The following is a 27,723-nucleotide window of genomic DNA, read 5'->3' on the forward strand; positions in this document are numbered from 1 at the left end:
GTTTAGATAATATTATTAACCAAGCATTAAAATCTAAACAATAAGTTACCTAATCATCCTAATTTGATTAGCTGATTTGGAGCATGGAAAATGGGAATAATTTAAACTCTCTCAAGTCTGAAAAATACTTCAAGCTCCAAGCTAAACAGAGTTATAAAAAGAAAAAGTTTGGATGCTTCTTTACAACCACTTTATTAATTCCATTACTGCTTAAATCATGATGATATACCTAAAACATAGGCCATTAGCAGATGGTAAACATGATTTCCTTAACTCACCTTGGTGATAGTTTTCAAAATGGCAAAACGATCGGCAGGAGATGGCAGGCCCACAAAAAGGGTTTTATCTAGCCGGCCAGGCCGCAAGATGGCCCGGTCAATAGAATCTATTAAGAAAAGAAAAACAACTAGAAAATGCAAGTTCTTCTAAAAACAATTTGCATGGAAGATGTATTTTTTTAGACACAATCTACCCATGTCAGTTCAGAAGACTAAGTATATATTTCAATGTGTAGTAGCTAGGGTTTGAAATATTTAGAAACTTTTCTTTGGATATTTGTTGTACAACATTAATCCCACACCTTTTAAAAAAAATTAAACTCTTACCCTCAGTCTTAGGATCAATACTATATTGATTGGTAGTATGTATTTGCAGAAGAGCAATAAGGGCTAGGCAGTAGGAATTAAGTGACTTGCCCTGAATCACACAGCTAGGCAGGCCAGATTTTAACCCACGCCATCCTGTCTCTAGGTCTGGCTCTTGATCTACTGAGCCACCTAGGTGCCCCCAACATTAACTTTTTTTTTTTTAAAAACAAGTTTATATTGTTAAAAGGATGAACTGAAATGTGTGAGAAAGAGAGAGAAGGGCAATGTATCCAACAAGAGGTTTTCTGATTTTTAGTCATTTTAGTGAATTTAATGGCAGTTAATGACGCCTCATAGTTTTTTTCAGCACTAGTTCTATGAGGAGAATATTGTGGAAGGCAACCACAATTTCAGAGCTAATTCAGAAACAGTCTCTTAGGCTGGTCCACTACAACAATACTTATGGAGATTCATTCTTGGACTTCAGGTCTTGTATAAATATCTGACAAACATGAGGTTCCTTATTCACTATAAATGTTTCTGGCTATAACTTCTTATATTTTATAAATTATAGCATGGAGATAAAATTCACAAGAAGAACTGATTTCCTGTGCATGTGGGAGTTTATTATTCAGGAGGGATAGGAATGGGTGGCACATTAGAAGTTTATCATTAAAATCCTGATTCCTCAGTAAGAGTATCACCCAGAGCCCTAAATGGGCAAACAATTTAAACATAAAGACATCATAAACAAATTGTAGAATTAAGGAAAAAATTATCTATTAGATTTAACTAAGGATAGGGTAATAGTTCATGAACAAAATAAGCTAGATATCATAGCAGGCAAAATGAATAATTTTAATAAAATAAAATTAAAGCTTTTGCATAATCCAAACAAAACAGTTCAGCTAAAATTAGAAGAGAAGCAGAAAATAGGGGGGAAAATATTTATAGCAAGATTTTCTGATTAAGATCTCATTTTATTTATTTATTTTTGTGATCATATTTTAAAGATATAATGGGAAATGAGTTTAATTTAAAATAAGAGTCATCCCTAAATGACAGTCAAAGGATATGAATATCATTTTTCAAGGAAGAAATATAAGCTATCACAGGATTATTTCCTACGGTTATATTATCAACAAATCTTGTGTGATTTTGATGTGTGGATGAAAGATGCCTTGTTATAAGAGAACCTACTATATGCTGCCATTTTGTTCTGTTGAATAAAATACTTTTCATAATTAACAACAACAATAAAGAGAAATATAAGCTATCAAGTCATATGAAAATGTTCTAAATCATTAATAACTAGAGAAATGCAAATTAAACAACCCCGAGCAATAATTACGAACCTACTATATGCTGCCATTTTGTTCTGTTGAATAAAATACTTTTCATAATTAATAACAACCACAAAGAGAAATATAAGCTATCAAGTCATATGAAAAAGAAAATGTTCTAAATCATTAATAACTTGAGAAATGCAAATTAAACAACCCTGAGCAGTAATTACACACCTATCAAATTAATTATGTTGACAAAAAAGAAAAATAACAAATTTTGAAGTGGCTATGGGAAACAGGTAAATTAATATACTATTGATAGAACTATGAACTGGTACAGCCATTCTGAAAAGCAATTTATCACTATGCCAACAGGCCATTAAATGTGCATATTCTTTGCCCTAATGATACTGCTACTAGGTCAAAAGAGAGAAAAAAAAAGTACAGAAATGGACAGTTAGGTAGTACAGTGGATGGATAGAGCACTAGGACTTATGGGTAGGATCCTAGTTCAAAATGGCTTTAGATATTTACTAGCTGTGAAACCCCAGGCAAATCACTTAACTCTGTTTACCTTGGTTTCCTTATTCCTTATTTCCTTAAATGAGCTGGAGAAGGAAATGGCAAACCACTTCAGTATCTTTGTCAAGAAAACCCCAAATAGGGTTACAAAGAGTTGGATATGACAGAAATGACGGAACAACACAATAACGTACAAAATATTTATAGCAGCTCTCATGGTAGTGAAGAACTGGAAACTGAAAGGATACCTGCCATTTGAGGGAGGCCTGAACAAATGATGCTTTATGAAGCCAACAGAATATTAATGAAGATGATAAATTCAGAGAAATCTGTGAAGAATTGTATGAACTTGTATGCAAAGTGAAGTGAACAGATCTAGGAAAACAATTTACATAATAAACACAATCATGTAAGACAAATGTGAAAGGCTTGAGAATTCTGATTAGCACAAGGATTAACCACAATTCCAAAGGATGCAAAACGAAATATGCTAACCATCTCCAGATAGAAAGATACTGGATTCAAAAGTGCAGATTGGGAAGTATTCTTTTTTCTTTTTGACACAGCTAATGAAGGAACTTGTTTTGTGACTGTACATGTTTGTAACTATGTTCTTTCCTTCCTTGCTTTTTCAATGCAGGAGAAGGGAATGAGAGGAAGAAAATGTGGAACTAAAAATATAACTGAATTAGAAAACAACATATAGTTCTCTTAAAAAAGAAACACTGTCCTAAATGGTAGAACTGGTGACAATAATTGGAAAGCAAAGAGGCAAATTTTAATTCCTTAAAGCAAAACTTCCAAAGCAGAGCTTTTTAAAAGTGGAATTGGCTTCACAGGAACTGGAGAGTTCCTTATCAGCAGAGGTCTTACATCAGAGTCAGGAAGTAGTAAAAGGGTTCCTAAGTAAATACAGGATGACTAGTTATTTTTGACTCTTGAGATTCTAGGAATTCATAATCAAAAGAGGTAGGACTAAAGAGGCAAAGGGCAGTGTTGGCAATGTACAAAGAGCACTGGATTCAGTAATCAAAAAAAAAAAATCAGAGGTATGTCTACCACTTACCAATTGACTTTGCAAAAGATACAGAAGCTGGAAAAACTTTAGTTTCCTATTCTACAAATTTATGTCTAATGTACAGGGTTGTTGTAAAAATCAGATAAATTTAAGTAAGTGAAAATGCTTTAACAGGAGATAGTGGGGAAATGTCTTTTGTGTAAGAAATAAAAAGCATTAATAGAATATTCTTTTAAAATTACTTTGACAGTTAAAACTTTTACATACCATTTAGAAGGAGACAAAGAAAAAGGAAGAGATAAATGGAATAAGGAAAGGATGAAGAGTTTAGGTGGTGAGTTTAATACTTTGTTTTACTTAATAACAGTAAACTTCAGCACATTATTTATTGAATTTATTTATTAAATACTCACAGTATAAAGAGATACAAAATTTGAATAAGACATCGTCTCTGCCCTCAGGGAGTTTATTGTCTAACAGGGGTAGGACAAATATACAAGTTATATTAAAAATATCTTTAAAAGTTATATGAAAAGTATGCCATAGGATCAAAGTTTTAAGGTTGAAAGGGATCTTAGAGGTCATCAAATCCCTTAATTTTACATATTAAGGCCCAGGACAATCACTGGATCAGATGAGTACTAAGTTCTAAGACAGGTTCCCTGACTTCAAATTCAGTTCATAAGAGGGAGTTGTACTCTCTTGTACTCAGAAAAATAGAAGCACAGTCTTATGTGAAGTTTGAGAAAGGGAGAGTATGGGGAGTTTACAGCAGGCTTCCTAAAAGAGATGGCATTTGCATAGAACTTTAAAGGAAGGATAAAAAATTTAAAAGCTGGTGGTGATGACGGTGGAGACTATGTGAAGGATATTCAAGGCATAAGAAACGTCATGCATGAAGACAATAAAACGTAAAGCACGTACAAAGAATAATTCCAGTTTGGCAATAGTACAGAGCAGGGTCTCACAACTAGGAAGTGTCTGAGGCCAGGTTTGAACGCTGGTTCTCCTGACTCTATCTAGGTCTGGCACTGCATACCATATGCTACCTAGCTGCCCCTCTATTAACTTTTTTTTTTTTAACTCTTACCTTCTGTCTTAGAATCAACACTGTGTATTGGTTCCAAGGCAGAAGAATGGTAAGGACTAGGCAATGGGAGTCAAGTGACTTGACCAGGGTCACACAACTAGGCCATCTATTAGCTTTTAAAGCAAAAAATTATTTGCATTAAAATTATGTGTATGAACACCTCACTCTGGTATGACTAGCAAATCCAACATAATTCCTAAAAGACCTATCCACAAGAGATATATCCAATGTTTGACTTGTTCTTGGCCAAAAAAAAGATATATTTGATGGCGTGTACAAGAGAGTACAACTCCCTCTTATGAACTGAATTTGAAGTCAGGGAACCTGTCTTAGAACTTAGTACTCATCTGATCCAGAGCTCTACTACGACGAATCAAGTTGGATAAAAGATTTAAGTCCACTTCTGTACCTTTTGTGCCTACCAAATAACTTCTCTGAAGTATCTATATATACAACTGTAATGAATTGTTTTTTCACCAGATTCAATTTGCTAAGATTCTTCTTAAGAATTTAAGGTATGGAAGGGGGAGTGGTTGGTGCCGGGGAGTAGGGAAGGAGCCATTGTCCTAATCACAAGACAAAGCAAGAGGACAAAATATGATTTACTTGACAGAACATGACAAAGGAAGCCAAGCAGTCTGATTTTTTTTTTTTAGTCCAATACATGGCTAATGATTAAAAATTTTAAATCACACACTTTTGTTTCTTTAGCTGAAAATGAAGATTTAACTATGCATCTATGATTTCCTTCACCAGAGAAATATGTGGGCTAATTTAAATATTTGAAAAGGGTTTAGAAAAGTTAATTTTAAAAATACGCTGTGTCATGTTTTATTAAGTACTTTCTATAAAGATTTTTCTTCTTTGAAGCCAACAAAATTTGGAGAATTAAATCAAAGATAATAAAAAAAAGAAGCTAAACCTAAGAGTAAAACACTGTGGTACAATGACTACCTACTTGTCTAGATTGGACTAGAGCTGGGTTCTGCTCAGCTTTTGGAGGATGGGGAATGTTTAGCTTCATCATCGTATTTTTATGTCCTATTGCTTTCACAGTGAGATCTGGAGGGCCTATAAGTTCTCAGTGCTTCCACAGTGGCATGATCTGGGAAGAGTTCTGGTCATACTCCTGGTCTTTGCTCTTGTCCTTTTGTAGGTACAGCTCTTGGTCCCTCAAAACTGCTATCATTCCTCTATGTCCTGGAAATGCCATCTACAACTGCTAATGGCAACAGTGCTGCCAAATGGTGCCTGATTTTGGATTAAGTGCTAGCACAGGAATCCCTCTGTAATCTCTTTCTGATTCTTTCTGTACCTGGGTGCTTCTGCTGCCACTGTCTCCAAAGCCCACAGCCATGTTCCTGGGCAGCCCGAAGATCTTTTCCTTCCCTCCTAAGCTGTCATGGGTTGAAAAAAAAATGACTCATTACAACTTTTTATTGGTTAGCCTGTTTCTGCACATGTTTTTTAGCTGTTTTGGGAGGTGAGTTGGGAAGAGTTCAGAATAGTCTTGCTTCACCATACCATCTTGGCTCTGTTCTCTGTCTTTTCTCAGATGGCATCCCTTCCACCTTCTCTGATATATCTGATACTGTTGCTCATTCTTTCCTCCTGAATGTTTTCTCTCTGGTCTTTTAAGTCATTATTCTCTCCTGGTTCTCCCATTTGTATTATTGCTTCTTTTCAGTGTCCTTTATTGGTTCATCATCTAAAGCTCAGTCCTGGGCATTCTTCTGTCTCTCTACATTCTTGCTACTGGGGGCCTTATCAGCTCCCATGAATTTAATTGTCATCTTTGTGTTGTGTAGATGGAATTTGCTCCCCAGAACTATCTTATTATCTAGCATCCCATTTGTGTCCTTATGCTACATGTTATAAGAATGGTATATTCACTATACTTTAGATGTTATAGTGATGGTTAAACAATGTCTTAAAGGGAGATTTTTATGAAGGCAGCAGAATGTTGTGGGGTAGGTGCCTTGATGTGTAAGATCCTGTTCTCCTTCACTCTTCTTAGATGATGCTGTTAGGGTGTTGCACAGGAAATAAGGGGTCCCCTGTTGTGTGAGGCTGATGGGAAGACAGAGGAAGGTCTTCCCTTTCAGAAGATACTAGAGGCACCCCAGATTTCCCCAGCAAGATGTTACTAAGATAAGCCTCCCCCTTTGACTCAGCAGGGGAGGGATCTTGGTTAGCACTCTGTTGTGGCACAACAGATACTCTTCCCTTTTTGCTCCCAGCAATAAATCTTAAACTGTGTATAAAATGGTCTATGAATAATGGTAATGAGAGTTGGGGAGTTGGAATGGTTTCCCTAATTTATTCCCTGCTACTTGGTTCTTCCCGCAAGCAACTATCCAGTCAACTTGAGTTTCACCAAACTTCCACACTAATCTCTAAATCATATTTATAATACTATAGGGCTAAGGAAAGGATAGAGCAGGCGCAAAGAGCAAGGGGGGAGTGCCAGGCTCTCTGACAAAGAGTCCTCAGCCCCTCATTATCAGAAGAGTTTAGATTCTTCTGTTGAGATGTCATTAATTTGTAGAAGTAACTTGATGGGAGTACTTTCTTGACACTCACAGAGGAAATCCTCTATGGCAAAGATTCCTAGAAAGGAAATGCTTCCTGCCAGTTTGAGGTCTCAGCTCAAAGCCCCCAGAGTTCTTCATGGAGCTCTCTCAAGTCCCATCTTCTCTCCCAGCATCCTTTGTTCCTTAACAGTCTCTGCTGTAACTCACTCTTCCTTCAAAGCTCCATCTTTTCCTCTTGCAACCTGCTCTAACAATGTTAATGTAGGGAGGATATATTTTGATGTAACCCTGCCCCTCTTCTCTTCTGTATAATTTTCATAAAAACTGGACTTTAAATTTTTTTTGAGAAAAAACTTCAGGAAAAGAAGATCGTTAACTCCCCGAATCAAGAAAATGAACTGTTTGGAGAAGGTGCCATAAAGAAATCTACACTGCATCAGAAGATCCAGAATGAACTTTGGGATATAATTGATTGAACTGAAGGGGTTTGAACACATTTATTCTGAATGTAAACTCTTATACCAAAGGGAACTGCCCCCTAATTGCCTTTTTGTCAATGCACCTAGCAAACATTGGTTTTGCTCTCTTTTCTATTTCCCTCATCTTCAACTATTGTAGTTTCCTCTTAGAAAGTGCAATATTGTATGCACCTTTAGCTAGAAGATCTTTAGAGGTATAAGCTAGTTGTGTTAACTGATTCATTGGGGAGACTAGTCTCCCAAAGAATCACAGGTGTGTGTGTGTGAAGATAGGATTAACTCTCCCCTTGTCTTGAGTTTTAATTAATCAAATCAAGAATTTAAAAGTGCCCCTACTTACCATTAAGTATGAGAGTTCACAATTTACCAGAGTGACAACTCCAAAGGCCACGTCCTCCCCCCACCCCCACCCCTCAGCAGTATTAGGTAAATGGAAAGATTGTCATTGGTTTCTGTTAAAGAGTGACAGGAAGTGACATGGAAAAAAAGGGTATAAGCATTCTTCCTTTTCCTGGCTTCTGGAGAGATTGGCTCTGGAGATTCTTCCTTTCCTGGCATTCACAGAGATTGGTTCTGGAGATTTCTTTCCTGGCTTGAAGGAGAACTTTTCCCTAGATCCTTTGTCAGCTTGCTGGGTGAGTGACTGAGATTCCTGCCTTGGCTTTGGAGGAGGCTACGCTGGTTGAACCTTGGCTGAAGACACCACCAGGACCTCTGACTGAGGATTACTGGGGAATCCACAGTGGGACAAAGAATGTGGGGAAGCCCCTGTGGGGCTGAGTCTCACTTTACTGGAGAAGAGCTGGTAGGATTATTAGAATCTGTCTCTTTATCTACATTTTTCCACTTTCACTCTTTCCACCTCTTTGTAAACAAAGCTGCTAAAAGTAATTTTGACTGAAGCTATATTTTTAAATTGGTGACCACAATATTCCTTTATAACCATCATATTTAGTATAAGACTTAAATTTAAGTTCTTACACTTCTTCCTAGAACACGGCCGTGGAGGCTGGGGGTAGAGCTTGGCGGAAAGTTTACTCATGTGGTCATACTTAAGCTTTGTACTTCTATTTTTTCTTCTACTTCAAGTGATCACTAATAAATCTTACAAAATATAATACTTGAAATTATTGATATTAATTTTAATCTTACATTTTTGGCAACAAGAAGTCTGGAGTTTAGGACTCACAAATGTATGTGTCCAGCTCAAACCTCTCCCTTGAACTTCAGTCCCACATCATAATTGCTTATATGGAATTGGGACTCAAACTGGATGTCCTAGAGACATCTCAAAATCTATGTCCAAAGCAGAAAGCATTCTCTCTCATCCTCCCCAAAATCTATCTTCCAAATTTACCCGTTTTTGCAGAAAGTACCACCATCATTCTTTCAGTATCCTCTATTTGCAACCTCAACATTATCCTCTCTCCCTTACTCTGCTATCAGTTGTCAAATCTGTTAAGTTTCTACCTTCCACACACATATTTTGCATCTGACCCATTCCCTCTCCCAAATTTCATCTAGACTATTGAAATGGCCTCCTAATTGGTATTCCTGCTTCACCAAACTCTCCACTGCACTCCATCCTCCAAAATGGCTGCCAAGTAATTATCTTATCTGACCTTGTACCTCCCCTCAACTCCTTAGGATAAAATATAAACTGCTTTATTTAACTTTTAAAAGGCCTTTGCAACCTGGTGCCAACCTAAACTTCCAATTTGTCCGTTACTCCTCCTCCTGTGATCCAGCCAAAATGGCAATCTGTCCTTTACACTCCACTTCCCATTTCCATGTCTGCATTTGTCATTTCCTCCCCAATCCCAACTATGAATGAGATGCATTCTCTTCTCACCTCCACACCCAAGAATCCCTCTCTTCATTCAAGACACAGTTTGAGCACTATCTTTTACATAAGACTTTATGTAAAACTTTGTACAAAAGATCTTTACATAAGATTTTTTGGTAATCATTTTCCTATATTAATTCTACATATACACATACATGTACTCATCATCTCAGAATGAAAGTTCCCAGATACAGGATTGTTTTCATGATTTATACTGGTACCCTCAGCATATAGCACAGTGCCTGACACACACAAGGAACTTAATAAATGCCAACTAATTGATTGGTAAGGGGGAAAAAAAGCACAAAAATAAAATGTACAAACAGGACAAATCTCAGCACTATATGGCATTTATTCTCACTGATAAAACTTAATAGTGCTTACTGAGCTCTGTTTTGAGATTCACAAAAAGGAATCCACATATAGTTACTATAAATATTGGAGCCTGGAGCAGATAGAGAACAGTGGCAGAGAGAGGTAAGTGGGCGGCACATTTGAAAAAGGCTCAGCCTATGTAAAGTTTTTTTAAAGGGCTAGGCAAATAGAGTCAAGTAACTTGCCCAGGGTCACACAGCTAGAAAGTATCTGAGGCCATATTTGAACCCAGAACCTCCTGTATCCAGGCTTGGTTCTCAATCCATTAAGCTACCTAGATATCCCCCCACCCCCATGTAGATTTTTTTTTAAACTACAATTCAGTTCTTGTAAAACATTATATTCTGTTGTCCCTCTGCCTGCCCAGCCCTGGCAACAACTACTTCATAAACCATGTGTCTATGTTCAGCATAAATAGGACAAGACTGAACCAGAACATAGTTAGAAGCTGTCATAGTCCTAGGATACAAACTTGTCATACATAAATGATCAGACAGAGCAGGAAGGATTTCTCTCATTTATGTTTCTATATACTTGAGAAAAAAATACAAGGCATTCTACTCTGAGAATGTTTATTGAAACATGATAATAGATCAAAGGTATATAATAATACCCAGTGGCAGTAAGAACCAAGACAAGTCAGAAAAAAAATCATAATCTTAAATGAGTTATTTCTTTTTTCCATAATACATAAAAGTTCAGGTCTTATTTTCAAATTCTTTGAAGGCAGGAATTTCTCTTCCAGTACATAGTACAATGCTTTCCTTTTATTTACTCAGCACTCAGTAAATAGTTAAGGAGTTGAATTGAACATGCTACTTAAATTTATCTGTATTTACCCAAAATTTTTAAGTTCTAGAAATATAAGTTCTGTAAGCTCTTTTGTCTCATTTTAGATTCAAGTTTCTCACCTGGTCTGTTGGTGGCTGCCAGGATGTAAACCTGCTGCCGTGATTCTACTCCATCCATTTCTGTAAGAAGTTGACTCACTACCCGGTCACTGACAGCTGACTGAAAAAGGAAATGGGCATTCATTAAACACAAGAAAACACAAAAACATAAGCAAAAATTTTATTTAACTAATACAGAAAAATCCTCTATCAAACAGTATGTTTGTTAAATTGTGATTAACAACTTTTGTAGTAGGAAATCTAGGCTAGGCACACCAAAGCAATATGCACCATTCATAAAGAAGGATCTTTTTTGGGGGAAGTTTAACCTAAGATTATTATGAAAAACTCTGGATAATCTAAAATTTTCAAACATATTAAAATCTTAATTTTAGAGTTTTCTTATCTTTCAACAAAAATTTGTACACGTTTTTCTTATGCTCTTTAGACAAAAGTGTAGGCTGTTCCATTGCAGTGTCTAAGAGGTAAGATAAGATGCAAAGCAGCTACATGTAGATAGATATAGAGATGTATAAAAAGATATAAAGGAAGCAAGTGGGACAGTGGATAGAGCTTTGAGCCTGGAGTGAGGAAGACCTAAATTCAAATCAGCCTCAGATACTTTCTAGCTTGGTAAACCTGGGCAAGTCACTTAGTATATTTGCTTCAGTTTCCCCAACTATCAAAATAGGGGTAATAACAGTACCTACCTTATAGGGTAGTTGTGAGGATAAAATATTTATAAAGGCACTTAGCACACTGGCTAATACATAGTAGGAGTCTTATAAATACTTATTTCCCTTCAGTTTGCTGAGTAAGTGATTCTTAGATCAAGTTTTAGCTCCTTTATTCTATGAAATATCATATTCCAGGTCCTCCAATCCTTTAATGTAGAAGCTGCTAAATCTTGTGTAATCCTGACTGGCTTTCTGGCTGCTTGAAATATTTTCTCCTTGACCCGGATGGTCTGGAACTTGACCATAATATTCCTGAGGGGGATTCTTTTGGGATCTCTGTTAGGAGGTGATTGGTGGATTCTTTCAATTTCTATTTTGTCCTCTATTTCTAGAATATCAGGGAAATTTTCCTTCATAATTTCTTGAAAGATAATGGCTTTTTATTGATTATGGCCTTCAGGTAGTCCAATACTTTTTAGGTTATCTCTCCCAGATTTATTTTCCAGATCAGTTGTTTTTACAGTGAACTATTTCACATTTTCTTTTATTTTTTAAAAACGTTATTTCTTTGTTTCAAGGAATCTCTAGCTTCCATTTACCCAAATCTAACTTTTAAGGCATGATTTACTTATGAGCTTTTGTACCTCCTTTTTGTAAAGTGTTCTTTTCCTCAGTAAATTTATGTACCTATTTTTCCATATAGTCAAATCTTAACTTTTAAAGAAATTCTTCTCTTCATTGGGTTTTTGTGTCATTTTTGTAAATTGGCCTATTCTGTTTTTTAAGATATTAATTTCTTCAGTATTTTTTGTGTCTCCTTTATGTTGTTGACTTTCCCCCCCATGATTTTCCTGTATCATTCTCATTTCTGTTCCCTATTTTTCACCTACATCTCTGATTTTTAAAATCCTTTTTGAGCTCAAGAGTAATTCATATTTTTCTTGGAAGCTTTGGATACAGCAGTTATGAATTTGTTTTCTTGTAAGTTTGTGTTTTGTTTTTTTCTGTCACTGAAATAATTTTCTATGTTGACTTTCTTTTACTGCTCACTTTCCAGCCTTTCTCTTTCCTTTTAATTAAAAAAAAAAAACACAACTGTTAAAAGTAAGACTCTGTAACCGTGGTGAAATGAGCACAGTTCCAAGCTTCAGGTTCTTTGTGCAGCTGACTTCAGAGCTGGCTCGGGGGATCTATCTGCTTTCAGTTCATCCAAGGTAGTATGATGTAAGGGGAAGTATGATTAATACTCTCCTGCCCAGTACTCTGGTCTGTGAGTAACCATAAGCACTTTTTTTTTTACCTCTTGGAATTCCCAGTTCCCCAGTGCCCACAAGTACTGTATGTGCTAGTTCTCTTCCTCACTCTGAAACTTTGCCCTAGGACAGCAACCTGGAACTGGGTATGGGCAATGCAACAAGTGTCTTGCTCCAGAGCCAGTAAAGTGACCCCTGTAATCACCTTCTGAGCAGCTGTCTGATCCCACCATATTTACTGTAGGTGAAGGCTCCAGAAGCCTTTGCTGCAGCTTCAGCTGTGCCCAGGACCTATTGCGACAGTGGGATCTGTACTGGTGTGCTGCTTTGTTCACAACCTCCACTGCAGAGTACTAGATGCCTTGTGTTGGCTTTCTAAATTGTGTTGGGATGAAAAATTACTTCATCCCATATTTTTGTGAGTTATATTGCTCCAGAATTTGTTCTAAGGTGTGGGTAATTTGGTAGAGATCAGATGGGTCTCTGTATTTTCTCCACCAACTTGGCTCTGCCCCCTCTACAGCTCTGACCCTACTCAGATACAAATGCTTACAGGACTACTTTAAATAATATGTCTTAGCAATTCATTTTATTGCTAAAGAGATTAAATTAAACATTTAAGGAAGGATTGACAGAAACTGGGATCCTACCAGTACTGATTAAAGACCTAAATCGATATAAGAGGTATGCCTGGGCTATACCTCACTGTGGTAGCAGGCTCATTGAAGGGTCTGGGAGCACCAAAATGCTGTAATCACTGATGCTACCTCTCCTCTTTCCTCTGCTGTTTCCACAAGGCTCTAGAGCAGGAGGAAGAAAAAGGAGTTTCTACTGGCTTGGCTGCTTCACAGTCTGAGGTGGCTCAAAAATCCTTTTCTTTTCTGAGTTTCTGCCTGACAGAGCCCTGATGTGGGGATTAGATGGGCTGCTTGCCCCTCTTCCTTTCTACACAACTAAGTCAAAGAAAAATCATCTACACACTTTTACCCTATGACACTTAGTTCTTGTTTTGACTCATTGTATGTGGCCTCTGAGTTCTGGCTGGTATGAGCAAAAAAAAAAAAAGATTCATCTATGTTTACCAGCCAATGAATTCCACCAGAGAAAAGAGTTCATTGGAATGGATGCTTTTTAAGTCAAGAAGATATACAAAATGGTATATCTTTTAGAATAGGGGAAACAGCTGTCCAAAAGGAACTCTTTGCACTAAATGAATATCTCTTAAAGTTTAGTTGTTGATCTTTTAAAATTTACTCTTTGCGCTAAATGAATATCCTTAAAATATTTTTAAATTAATTTAGAATATTTTTCTATGGTTATTTATTATGGAATATTCATGTTCTTTCCCTCCCCTTCCCCCAACCCCTCCAGTAACTGATGCACAATTCCACTGGGTTTTTTATATGTGTCTTTGATCAAGATCTATTTCCATATTATTGATATTTGCACTAGGGTGATCGTTTAGAGTCTATATCCCCATCAACACATGTGATCAATTAGTTGTTTTTCTTCTGTGTTTCTACTCCCACAGTTTTTCCTCTGAATGTGGATAATGTTTTCTCATAAGTCCCTTAGAATTGTCTCAGATCATTGCATTCCTGCTAATAGAAAAGTCCATTACATTCAATTGTGCCACAGTGTTATCAGTCTCTGTGTACAATTTTCTCTTGGTTCTACTCCTTTCTGCATCAATGCCTGGAGATCATTCTAGTTTACATGGAATTCCTCCAGTTCATTATTCCTTTCAGCACAACAGTATTCCATCACTAACAAATACAATTTGTTCAGTCATTCCCCAATTGAAGGGCATCCCCATATTTTTTCAATTTTTTGCCACCACAAACAGCACAGCTATGAATATTGTTGTACAAGTCTTTTTCCTTATGATCTCTTTGGGGCACAAATCCAGCAGTGCTATGGCTGGATCAAAGGGCAGACAATCTTTTATCACCCTTTGGGCACAGTTCCAAATTGCCATCCAGAATGGTTGGATCAATTCACAACTTCACCAGCAACATATTAATGCCCCAATTTTGACACATCCCCTCCAGCATTCATTACTTTCCTTTGCTATCATTTTAGCCAATCTGCTAGGTGTGAGGTGGTACCTCAGAGTTGTTTTGATTTGCATTTCTCAGATTACCAGAGACTTAGAATACTTTTTCATGTGCTTATTAATAGTTTTGATTTCTTTACCTTAAAATTGCCTATTCATGTCTTTTGCCCATTTATTGATTGGGGAATGGCTTGATTTTTTTGTACAATTGATTTAGCTCCTTATATATTCGAGTAATTAGACCTTTGTCAGAGGTTTTTGTTATAAATAATATTTCCCAATTTGTACCTTCCCTTTTAATTTTGGTTGCATTGGTTTGTACAAAACATTTTTAATTTAATGTAATAAAATTTATTTATTTTGCATTTTGTAATTTTTTCTAACTTTTGCTTCATTTTAAAACCTTTCTTTTCCCAAAGATCTGACAAGTATACTATTCTGTGTTCCCCTAATTTACTTATAGTTTCCTTCATTATATTCAGGTCATTCACCCATTCTGAGCTTATCTCGGTGTAGGGTATGAGATGTTTATCTAATCTCTCCCATACTTTTTTACAGTTTTCCAAGCAGTTTTTGTCAAATAGTGGATTTTTGTCCCAAAAGCTAGGATCTTTGGGTTTATCATAGACTATTTTGAGGAGGTCACTTACCCCAAGTCTATTCCACTGATCCTCTCTTCTGTCTCTTAGTCAGTACCATGTTGTTTTGATGACCACTGCTTTATAGTACAGTTTAAGTTCTGGTACTGCTAGTCATCTTCCTACACATTTTCCCCCCATTATTTCCCTTGATAGTCATGACCTTTTGTTCTTCCAAATGAACTTTGTTATGGTTTTTTTCCTAATCCAGTAAAAATGTTTTTTGGTAGTTTGATGGGTATGGCACTAAATAAGCAGATTAGTTTGGGTAGGATGGTCTTTTTTATTACATTAGCTCATCCTACACATGAGCAATTAATGTTTTTCCAATTATTTAGATCTAGTTTTAATTGTGTGGAAAGTGCTTTGTAGTTGTGTTCATATAGTTCCTGTATTTGTCTTGGAAGATATATTCCTAACTATTTTATATCGTCTAGGGTGATTTTAAATGGAATTTCTCTAACTCTTGCTGCTGGGATGAGTTGGAAGTATATAGAAATGCTGATGAAGGCAGGATTTAGAACCAGATGTATTATATTGGCTGCAGGGAAAAAAAATCAGTCTGGGGTACCCTGCACTGAACTCTTTGTTTGTTAGACCACAAGATATTGTATGGAACAAAAATTGAACTTATCCCAGTATGAAGCTTTATTTTTCTAATACACAAAACCTGAAATTACAATTACAAATAATTGAAATTACTCATGTTGCCTTTTCACTTTCTAAAAACTTTTTTTGGAGAAGGGGTTCACTGTCTTCAAGAGACTGCTGGGATCCACGACACAAAAGCGGTTAAATCATACATAACATGGTTCCACAGGATATAATACCAAAGAGTACACAGAGGGAAATGCATATTACTAATCCAGATTGCAAACTAAGTTTATACTTTAGTACTGAAGCCGTCCAAGTATGAAGCCCTAGTGGGCCTCCGAATACTCAGGGTCATAGTTAGTAAAGATCAGAGACAGGCCTGAACTGAAATTTTCATGCCTCTAAAAGAGGCAGCCTCTCTCCTTACACTACACTGCCCCAACATACTCATTACATTTGAAGCAATCTGCCATTCAAATATATTTTTTCTTTTTTTACCTCATCACAAAAATTTTATTTGAACATTAAGTAAATGAAAAATATAATCATCTATAGAATTTTATTTTTTTAATATCTGTCCAAGTCTTTGACAAAAAGGTAGCTTAATTCCAGATTGTTTTTCTTTTCTTTTTTTTTCTTAAACCCTTACCTTCTGCCTGAGGCCAGATTTGAACCTAGGATCTCTTATCTCTAGGCCTGGATCTCAATCCATTCAGCCACCCAGCTGCTCCCCCATATTGTTTTTCAAAGGGAAAAGAGAAATGAAATATGATTTGGATTTTTCCTATACCAAATTAAAAGCAAATCTTTAAGAAGACTTAAAATTGGGTTGTTTTTTTAAAAGGATACATTCAACCCAAAATGTCTCTATTTCTGAGAAAATGTAAATGATAAATGTGAAAGAAATGGAAAGGGCAGAGGTTATTATTCAAACTGGCTCAAGAGTGAATGATCAGAACAGTTTGAGACTCTCTAAAACTGGTTTAACTCAGAGAGCTGGAGCCAAAGTCCAGTCTGATAGTTCAGCTAGAAAAATAAACAGACAGCCAAATATGGTTCTCTGAACCACTCCTTTATTAATCCCACTTTTAAGGGAGTCTCTTGAAGCTTTACTTAGAAATTTAGCACCTTAGGATTTACTGGGTTGCAGCATTAAAAAAAAAAAAGTCCACTTCTGGCTTTATGTGGTCAGGGAAGACTGGAAGCCTTCTTTCTCTAGAGCCCCCAAGGTGGCATGAAATTATGTAGAATGTGAGAATTCAAAGCTTAATTCCCCAACTCCCCTACTCTCTCCCACCTTTGTTTTAATGTGGAGAAGGACACTATGAGAAAAGAATCATGGGTCTGTGTAATGCACTCCAGAGAAAGCTAAGATCTGAAAAACTGATCTTCTAAAATAAGAAAATCCTTTTAAAATGAGATACAAATACATAGAAATTTATCACCTGTGAGACTTACCTCCACTTTAGCTCTTTGAGGGCATAATCCATCCAATTCATCAAAGAAGATAACACATGGAGCTGAATTTCTGGCACGCTGGAAAACCTGTCGCACAGCTGACTCACTCTGTCCAACATACTAAATATGTATGATAAAAAAGGAGATAGATCAAGTTGAGTGGGGTTAAAAAAAAAACCAATACTAATAGTATCCTGCCAAGATGACTATTTGAATGTGAAACAGGCTGCCCAGCTCTTTCCATATCAATTGCAGCAAAACTCTGAAAATGAATAAGAAATCCAAAGAGAAACTAGAATTGGTAGCTAACCTATAGGAAAAGAAAAAATTCTTCAATCACCCCCTTCCCACCATCTTACCCTATCCCCCTCCCATGCCAACATGATCAGAAATTGCACATATACAGCCAGCAACTTTCTGTGTTTAGAGGAAGCAAGAGGACAAAGTTCTCCTGATAAAACCCCATACTTGTTAGAAAGACCCTGGTTGGGGAATCTGAAAGCCTTGGGTGAGTAGTTACACAATTAGTATGGTGCTCAAGCATTCAGACCATAATAGCCTATGCCTAGGTTCTTTAGGGTCACCATCCCTGAGCTGAGACACTGGCAATGACCCTGAAGATACAGCACAAAGAAACCATAAAGATCTAGGGAGAGATGAACTCTGGAAGGTGATGGTAACCACAAGAACTTAGGTTGTGGCTAACCACCTATACTGGTTATTTCAGTTCTCAGAGGACAACAAAGTAACAACGGAAATTATTCTCCCCAGCAAGAAAAATTTGAGAAAAATAAAAGATTACTATGACATCTTAGAATTCATAATATCTAAGCTACAACCTTGACTTTGCAAAATCATAGGCATAAGTTCTGTGTCTTGAGAATCTACAAGGGAGGATTCAATATAAAAAGAGAAGCTCTGAAGGAGGAAAATGAAACTAAAGACAGATACTGGAGGAGCAGCTAGGTTTCTCAGTAGACAGCCAGGCCACGAGATGGAAGTACTTGGTTTGAAGCCGGCCTCAGACACTTCCTAGCTGTGTGATGCTGGATAAGTCATTTCATCCCCAACTGCCTAGCCTTTACTGTTATTCTTCTACCTTGGAATCATTACTTGGTATTGATTCTAAGACAAAAAGTAAGGATTAGGGGGGGGAAAGGGCAGATTCTAAAGTAGCAGAGACCTTCAAGAATGGCACTAAAAAGACAGAAGCCTACACCATGCCCATAAAAGCTTGAAAAATGGCAAGAACAATAGAAGAACCTTTTTAGCTAAGTTCTGGGCAAAAACAAAATAAGGTTTACTGTTTGGGAGACTTGGTAAAATTTTAATATAAGGCTGGGAGAAACTAAGCTATTCAACAATTTGGATTTAATTTCTTCCATTAAAAAGAGAAAACTACCAGACTAGAAAGGACAGAATAATGTAGTTAAGAATGAATTTGTGTCTATGATAAGAAAGGAGATGAAAGCCCCCAACTGATATAAATGAGTATTTTTTTTTTGGCCCAGATGAAAAGCACATGCCACAGTTGAAAAACTTACAGTTGAGATTAATATATTTTTATTATTGTTGTTGTTAAGAGAACAGGAGTGTGTCAGAAGGTAAGTTAGAATAAATCTCTTAGTCCTCTGAAATCCTATAGCACTTAATGCTCACACTATTAATGTGACACACTTTGTACAATAAACTATATAATCCTGCTTTAAAATAACATTATATACTACTTACTCCAATAACTTTGGTTATTTTCTCCCTAATAAAGTTCTACTTGAATGATTCATCCTGGTATGGCAGTGACCCTGAGGTCTCAAAGGCTATACCTGGAGAATGCAAGCTCAAGAAGGTTACACAATGCTAAAAAGTCTACAATTCAGCAGTCTTGTTTCTTCTAGAAGATTGGCCAATAGGGGAAATCTGAGTTAAAATATTACCTTAGACAGCATTAGCTGAGTGATTCTGGACAAGTCATTTAACCTCTATTTGCTTTAATTTCCTAAAATAGTAGTTTTCTTAGGGATGTTGTCAGGATAAAATTAGATAATAATTATAAAGCACTTAGCTCAAAGCCAGGGACATAGGTGAATAATAAATGATTCCTTATTAGTGTTTGCTATTATTACTAGATGGCAACCCATGACACATATATTCAATACCCTATTTGTATAGATTAATAGTGAAACAGAATGATTATCTACGCATAAAAACAATAAGAAAAGTAAAATCAATACAGATCAATCAATAAACATTTAAACATTTTCTATGTGCCAGGCACCATACTGGGAATACCAAAAAAGGGGGAGCAGAAGGAAAAGGCAAAGGAGTGCAGCTGGAGAGATGGCTGGCCTGACTGCTCTCCTTAAAAGGAGAGTTTGTGAGTTTTCCACTCCACTTTACAATCAAAGAGGTACCAGGGGCAGAAGAAATTGATGAAGTCTGAGAACCAAAGCTGATGTGATCTTGCTGGATGAGATTTCTGTGGTCATGACAGAGAAATCCAAAGGAGGACAGCTTGATGGGAAATCAGTTTATGGAGATTTAATGGAAGAAAACACTAATTCATCTGGTACTCTTCCCTTACCTGGGTTAGTCTGAGGCTTGCCCAAGAAAAATTTATAGGCTATTCCAGGAATCACTTGAATATACTTGATTACTGGAGAATTCATTTTTTAAAAAACCCTTACCTTCTTAGAATCGATACTGTATATCGGTTCTAAGGAAGAAGAGTGGTAAGGGCTAGACAATGGGGGTTAAGTGACTTGCCCAGGGTAACACAGCTAAGGAAGTGTCTAAGGCTAGATTTGAACCCAGGACCTTCCGGGTCTAGACCTAGCTCTCAATCCACTAAGCCACCTAGCTGCCCCATGGAGAACTCATTTCTACTAAGGATGAAACAGAAATGTCTTTAAAGTCTTTAAAGATAATCTGCATTATAGAGCTGAAACAACTTGCTGAGAAGGTAAATGACATCTCTATTTCAAATAATAAACATTTATTAATTGCTTTTTCTCTAGTTAAGACATTCTATCAGAAATGGTTTTAAAATTCTTAAGGGGCAGAATATATGTTGTCACAAGGGAGGGTACACTAATTAAAGAGAGGGAAGGAGAGATTTGAAAATGAAGACAAGGTAAAAATAAAGATATCAATAAAAATTAAAACAATAAATTCCTTTAAAAGAATTTTAAAAGTCTAAAAAACAGAAACTAAATTATAGCTGATTTTCCATATACATTATGAATCTGAATTGATAAATCATGATTCACACACATACTACATTAATTAAAAAAAAAACAACATTTAAGATGTACGCCTAAGTATAACAGAAATGGCATTTCTAAGCAAGCCATCTTCAAGCAAGATCCACACATGGCAGGGAATTATTTGGGTTTTTCCTCCAAAGTTTTCATATACCCTATCTATAGATCATTCTCTTAAATTTCTTAATGGCATTAACATTTGACTCACATAATCTTTCTCTCCATTACATCCCATGTCACAATCCTAAGTAACATCAACAATCACATTAATACTTCTATCACTGACCACACAATTCCTCAACCTCCAAAACTATATAGAAGATGATAAAAAAAATGGGAATAATCAGTGTTGGAAAGGCTATAGAAAAACAGGCACATTGATGCCCTGATGAAAGTGCTATCAAAAAGCCAAAGTATTCTGGATATCAATCTGGAAATATACAAAGTGACTAAAACGTCTACAATCATGGACCCAGAGACACTATTACTGGATAAATAACAAAAGAAAAAGAAAGGTCTGCCATACACCAAAATATTTACAGAAGCATTTACAAAGAACTGGAATGATAGGACACATAAAAGAATTTAAAAAACCTCTTTGGCATATGAACACAATGGATTATTATGTAGTAAGGGTATTAAAAATGAAGAATTCTGTGTGTGAGAAATTCAGTTACTTTGTGCTATAATTACAAATACTTTTACTTTTCTTATGGTAATAATTAAAGACATCTTAATCAATGGCTAATGCTACTAACATACTCACCATATTTAACAATTCAGGGCCCTTCACAGAAATGAAATTCAGCCCACATTCATTTGCAACAGCCTATAAAATGAAAGGGAAATAAATAAGTTGAATACTGTTTATTGCATGGAAACATTTTTTGAGACCCTTATTATTTTTCCCAAACCCTTTTCATGGTTCTGTTTATCTCTCTCATCTTCAGGGATTCCTGGTAAATCACCTTGAGTGAAAAGGAAGAAATAAGTCAGAACCAAATCAAAGGAAGGCAGTAACAAAATGTTCATCTATACAACCTATGAACTATATTCAAATAATACAGACTATATAAGTGAAATAACAATACTCCTTGCTTCACTTACAAAGTTGGATGTGACCCTTAGGGAAAATTGTATTAGTATTTATTCAAGGGGTAATAAATGTTTCTTTTTTAAAAAGTTTTCTTTTCAGGGAGGTAGCTTTGCATTTCAAGCACTTTTATGACTTTTTTTTTTTAAATGGGAATTAAAAACTACCCAAATGGCAATGAGTATAAAATTAAAACATAATTTTGACAAAAGTTAAAAAAAAAAAGCTATATAAGATTCAAAACTGAAGGATAACACAAGGATATTAAGAACAGATGAATAAGCCAGGAACCAGAATCCATACATAGAAACAAATGTTGCTGACTAGATTTAATGAGAACTTTGGCACAGTGATTTATTTAATTCCTAGAGATTTATACCTCCAAGACATACAAGACAACCGGAGAACTGTATAAAGCAGCAATGGCGAACTGATGGCACATAAAGAACTCTCTGTGGGCATGCAGGCCCCCCACCTCCACATCCTGAGTTCCTTACTAGAAAGGCAGAGGGTGGAGCTGCTCCTTCACCCCTTTCCACTATGCCTGATGACATTTCTTTAAATCCCTTGCCCCTTTGCCCAGCAGCCCAATGAGGGCACAAAGGGAATAAGGTGGGCGGTTCACAGGCAGCAGAGCTGGAGGGGAATAGAGTGCTCATTTGACTCCCCTCTCCCTCTCCACATGCACTTCTCATCACCTGACCCTCTGCACAGAAGCCCAATGGAAGTGCTTACTCTGTCCATCTGGGGTAAAGGGGCATGAAACGCAGCATTCAGTCTCGGGGGAAGGGGGGAGCCTGGGACACAATGGGGGGGGGGTTTGAACAGGGGGAGCAACACAGCACTTGGTCTAGCGGGTGAAGTCTGGCACTCAGTGTCTAAAAGGTTCGCCATCACTGGTATAAGGCAACAGAATGAAAGAGGTCTGAAAGAGCAAGATATGTATCCTTTCTGGGCTTCAATTTTCTTATTTGTACAATGAGGTGTTGGATTAGGCAATTTCCAAGGTTTTTTCCTTATCTAAAGATCCATAATTACATATTTCTTGCTGCATTTTATTTTCTTTGACTAACCTGGCTTAAGAAAGTGAAATTCAAAACATTTCATTTTAGTTCTAAGTCTCATTCTTCCTTGGGGAGGAATGGAATGATTTAAAAGCCTCTGCACAAGTTCTTACGAGTTCAACTAGTTTTGAAAAGATTCACTGTCTCCTGTGCTAACAATTTAAGACTGGCTATTATTTGAGAGCAAGCCCATCTCTATCTAGGCCTGGCTCTCAATCCACTGGACCAATTAGATGCCCTGTCCATGTCTTTCCATGGAGCAAAGTACTTGGTCTTCACTAGGACTATTTTACTCTGCGACTTGAGGCTTTTTCCATTAGTGTGAACTTCTTAAGAGCCAAGATTAACTTTTTTCTTTTGTTTTGTAGTGCTTAGCACAGGGCCTAGCATACTGATACCTCTTGACTTCTCTTATTTCTAAGTTTCAAACTGAGACTGCTGAATATTTGTTTGGTGGTTAAGAAGTAAATAAAAAAAGTTAGTAGATTAAACAAAGATGTGATTAAATAAAAAATGTCAAGGTATAGGTTAAAATGAGGTTTTTAAAAATTATGGATTATAAATTATTTATGCCAGCTGACTATTAATATAATTATCAGTAATTTTCAAAAAAAGCTTATACAGAATTTAGTATATGTAAAATAAAGCAACCATGCCTTCATAGCATTTGTTTAAAAGTCCTAAATGCAACTATGACCAGAGAAATATGGGATTTACAGATCCACTGCTACATAACTTCAGCCTCAAAAAGGTCTCTCTAAGTTCGCAAAACCCTTTCTTGTAGTACCCAGAAGAGTCCTGAAAGAATCAGGTACAAGTTCTTGAAGGTGAAATAGCTAAAATAAGACAATGGCTTCCAAGTTATCATGGTACTTAGTAAAAGTGCTATGATGAGTTTATTCCTTTTACTTGGACACTTCTGAGAAAACCATATTTCTGTTGATCACACTTAAAATTTAACCTACTGTGTGGTACAAATATTTTAAATATATATAGCTGAGTACCTACCTTTGCCAGAAGCGTCTTGCCACAGCCAGGTGGCCCAGCAAGAAGAATACCAGCTGGAGTCATCAATCCAAGAGCTTTAACCTGCTCTGGATAATGCAATGGGGCCTAGAAACAAAAAGCCCAACATATTTTAATTATCTATTAATTTTTCAACATGACCTAAACATGTAACTTGTGTTTTTCAGTCTTGTTATTCTCATCAAAAGTACAAAAGATCTTGTTAAATGGGCACCTGAATACATGAATTCAAATGTATCAAGTATCTATAAAGGCACCGAACATAAAAATATTTGTCACAAAAATTTTGGGAAATAGTTCAGGTTTTTGGAAAACGTAAATTTCATGCAAATCAAAATAGTAGAGGGCTATCCAATATACTCCCTGCAATACAAATTGCTATCCATAACTCACCTTTCTTTTTAGTAAGTGTATATTTTAACAAGAGTTGATTTCAATTTTTATTAAAATTGACTAATAAGAGTAGAAACAAATTTCACACAAAATTAAAAGTTTGAGTTAAAATTATTATTAATTTTATTTTTAAATGTACTCAATTTCAGGAACACTGACTAAAGAACTTGGTCTCAGCCTCTAGAAAGCATAGGGATACATGGAGCTTTTCTTAAAATTTTAAGTAGTATTTATCTAAAACCAAAAACAAATATTATCTGTAACAGAAAAAAATTAGGAGCCATCCCATCATCATCATCATCATCATCATCATCATCAAAATATTGTACTAGAAATCTAGTTATAGCAATGAGGAGAAAAAGAAATGGAAGGAATTGAAATAAAGAAACCAAACTATCATTCTTTGTAGATGATATGATAATGTATTTGGAGAATCTCAGAGAACCAATTAAAAACTAGTTGAAATATTTAACAACTTTATTAAAGTCACAAGATATAAAATAAACCCACATTTCTATATATTACCAATGAAGTCCAGCCTCAGAAGGCAGAAAAAGAAATTCAATTTAAAATAACTGTAGATAACATAAAATATTTGGAGATTTGCTTGCAAAAACAAACCCAGGAACTATATAAATACAATTACAAAATAATCTTCACACGAATAAATTCAGATCTAAACAACTGAAAAAAGAGTAATTGCTTGAGGGTAGACTGAACCAATATAATAAAAATGACAATTCTACCTAAATTAATATAATTATTCAGTCATACCAATCAAACCATGAAAAAATTATTTTATAAGGTTGAAAGAATAATTACACTGGAATTAATGAAATAAAAAGTGGGAGCAGCTAAGTGGCTCAGTAGATAAAGAAGCAGGCCTGGAGACAGGAAGTTCTGGTTCAAATCTGGCATTAAACACTTCCTAGCTATGTAACCTTGGGCAAGTCACTTAATCCCAATCACCTATCACTTATTGTTCTTCTGAAACTGATACTCTAAGACAGAATTGGGGGGTGGGGGTGGGGGTGAAGGTGGCCAATTGCACCAGATCTCATTTTTCACCAGATACTGTTTTAGAAAGTAGCAATTTAAAAAACCAATCTGGTAGTGGCTAAGAAATAAAGTGATGGGTCAGTAGAAAAGATTAAGTACACAACACACAGTAAGAAGTGACCATAATACAATTTGGAACTATGCCCAAAGGACTTTAAAAGACTCACTGCCCTTTAATCCAGACATAGCACTGCTGGGTTTATATCCCAAAGAGATCAAAAGGAAAAAGACTTGTACAAAAATGTTTATAGCCATGCTAATTGGAAAATGAGGGGATGCCCTTTGATTGAGGAAAGACCAAACAAATTATGGTGTATGTTGGTGATGGAAATATTATTGTGCTCAAAGGAATAATGAACTGGAGGAATTCCATGTGAACTGGAACGACCTCCAGGAATTGATACAGAGTGAAAGGAGAAGCAGGAGAACATAATACACAGAGACGGATACACCGTGGCATAATTGAGTATGACAGACTTCTCTACTAGCAGCAATGCAATGATCTAAGACAATTCTGAGGGACTTATGAGAAAGAGCACTATCCACATCCAGAGAAAGAACTGTGGAAGTAGAAACACAGAAGAAAAACAACTGCTTGATAACATGGGTCTATGGGGATATGATTAGGGATGTAGACTCTAATGATCATCCTAGTGCAAATATCAATAATATGGAAATAGGTCTTTTACACATGTAAAACCCAATGTAATTGCTGGTTGGCTACGGGAGAGGGGTGGGAGGAGGGAAGGGAAAGAACATGATTCATGTAACCAGGGAAAAAAAGCTCTCAATTAATTAATTAAATAAGCGTAAATTCGTTTTAAAAAAAGTGACCATAATAATCTTGTGTTGAGAACTGCAAAGATCCAAATTTTTAGGGCAAGAACTCACTATCTGGGGGGGGGGGGGGGGGGGGGAACCGCTTGGAAAACTAGAAAACAGGTATAGATCAATTATGTATAGACCAACATCTAACACTGCCTACTAAGATAAGGTCACACTGAGTACATGATTTAGACATGAAGGCTTCTACCATAAGCAAATTAGTGGAGCATGGAATAATTTGCCTGTCAGATCTGTGGATAAGGGAAAAATTTATGACCAAACAAGAGATGAACATTACAGGAAATAAGAAAAGTTTTTGCACAACAAAACCAATACAGTCAAGATTAAAAGGAAATCAGAAAACTGGGGAGGGGTGGGGGAATTTTCAGGAAGTTTCTCTGATAAAGGCCTCATCACTCAGATACACAGAAAACAGAGTCAAATTTACAAGGACATGAGGTCATTTCACAATTAATAAATGGTCAAAGAATATCAAAAGGCAGTTTAAAGAAAAAGAAATCAAAGATAGATAGTCATATGAAAAAAAATGCTCTAAATCATTACTGATTAGAGAAATGCAAAATCAAAAAAACAACGAGATACCACTTGACATCTATCAAATTGGTCAATATGATATAAAAGGAAAATGATGAATGTTGGAGTGGATAAGGGAAAACTGGGGGAACACTGTTGCACTGTTGGTGGAATTGTGAATGCATCCAACTATTCTAGAGAGCAATTTGGAACTATGCACCAAGATGTATTAAATTGTGCATATTTGTTGACCCAGCAATAGCACTTTTTTTTGTTTGAGTGTGAGTGTGAGTGTGTGTGTGTGTGTGAGAGAGAAAAGAGACAGAGAGAGAGAGAGAGAGAGAGAGAGAGAGAGAGAGAGAGAGAGAGAGAGAGAGAGAAGAGAGAGAGAGAGAGAGAGAGAGAGAGAGAGAGAGAGAGAGAGAGAGAAAGAGAGAGAGAGAGAGAGCACAAGTGCTGTAGATAGAAAAATATTTATAGCAGCTCTTTGTGGCAAAGAACTGGAAACTGAGGGAATACTCATCAATAAGGGAATGACTAAATAAACTGTGGTATATGATTGTGATGGAATATTATTGTGCTTGAAGAAATGCTGAGTAGGATCCTTCAAAAAAGCCTGGAAAAACTTACACAAACTGATACAAAGTGAAGTGAGCAGAACCAGGAGAATATTGTACAAAATAATAGCAATACTGCACAAAGATCAACTGTGAATGATTTAATTGTACTAAGCAATACAAAGATCCAAAACAATTCTGAAAGCCCTAACATGAAAAATGCTACCTACTTCCAAAGGAAGAACTAATGGAGTCTGAATGATAATCAAAGCATAAGTTTAAAAACAACAAAAAAAAAAACAACAACAAAAAAACCACGTTTCTTATTCTTCAGTTTTTTTGTCTCTTTTTTTTCTTTCAAAATAAGGCTAATATGAAAATGTGTTTTCCATGTCTGTACACGCCATTTATCTCAATGAGAGGGAAGGGAAAGGAGAGAATTTGGAACTCAAAACTGTAAAAAACAAATTGTTTTTATGTGTAATTGGAAAAAATATAAAAAACCAATTTGGTCTCAAAATGAAACTTGGTCTTTGGTTCACTCACTGCTAGTATACCCACAAATAAAAATGAAGACCTCAAAAGCACACACTACTCCTGAAGAGTTCA

General features: G+C 36.2%; 1 protein-coding gene across 4 annotated transcripts in view; it reads right to left on the bottom strand.

Moving 5' to 3' along the window:
* The window catches only part of NVL (nuclear VCP like), a 101,235-nt gene that overhangs the window by 16,932 nt on the left and 56,580 nt on the right, over positions 1-27,723 (bottom strand). For 2 of the 4 annotated variants that reach the window (XM_007481469.3, XM_056815993.1), the window contains 5 exons: positions 23,729-23,833; positions 21,330-21,392; positions 17,304-17,423; positions 10,649-10,748; positions 279-385 (listed from right to left, as the gene is read on the bottom strand). In XM_007481469.3, coding sequence (XP_007481531.1) covers positions 279-385; positions 10,649-10,748; positions 17,304-17,423; positions 21,330-21,392; positions 23,729-23,833 — 495 coding nt within the window. Of the gene's footprint in view, positions 1-278; positions 386-5,531; positions 5,901-10,648; positions 10,749-17,303; positions 17,424-21,329; positions 21,393-23,728; positions 23,834-27,723 lie in introns of those variants that run through there. The other 2 variants (XM_007481472.3, XM_007481470.3) reach the window with 2 other exon arrangements.

The sequence above is a fragment of the Monodelphis domestica genome, chromosome 2 (assembly GCF_027887165.1).
Source record: "Monodelphis domestica isolate mMonDom1 chromosome 2, mMonDom1.pri, whole genome shotgun sequence".
Lineage (NCBI taxonomy): Eukaryota > Metazoa > Chordata > Mammalia > Didelphimorphia > Didelphidae > Monodelphis > Monodelphis domestica.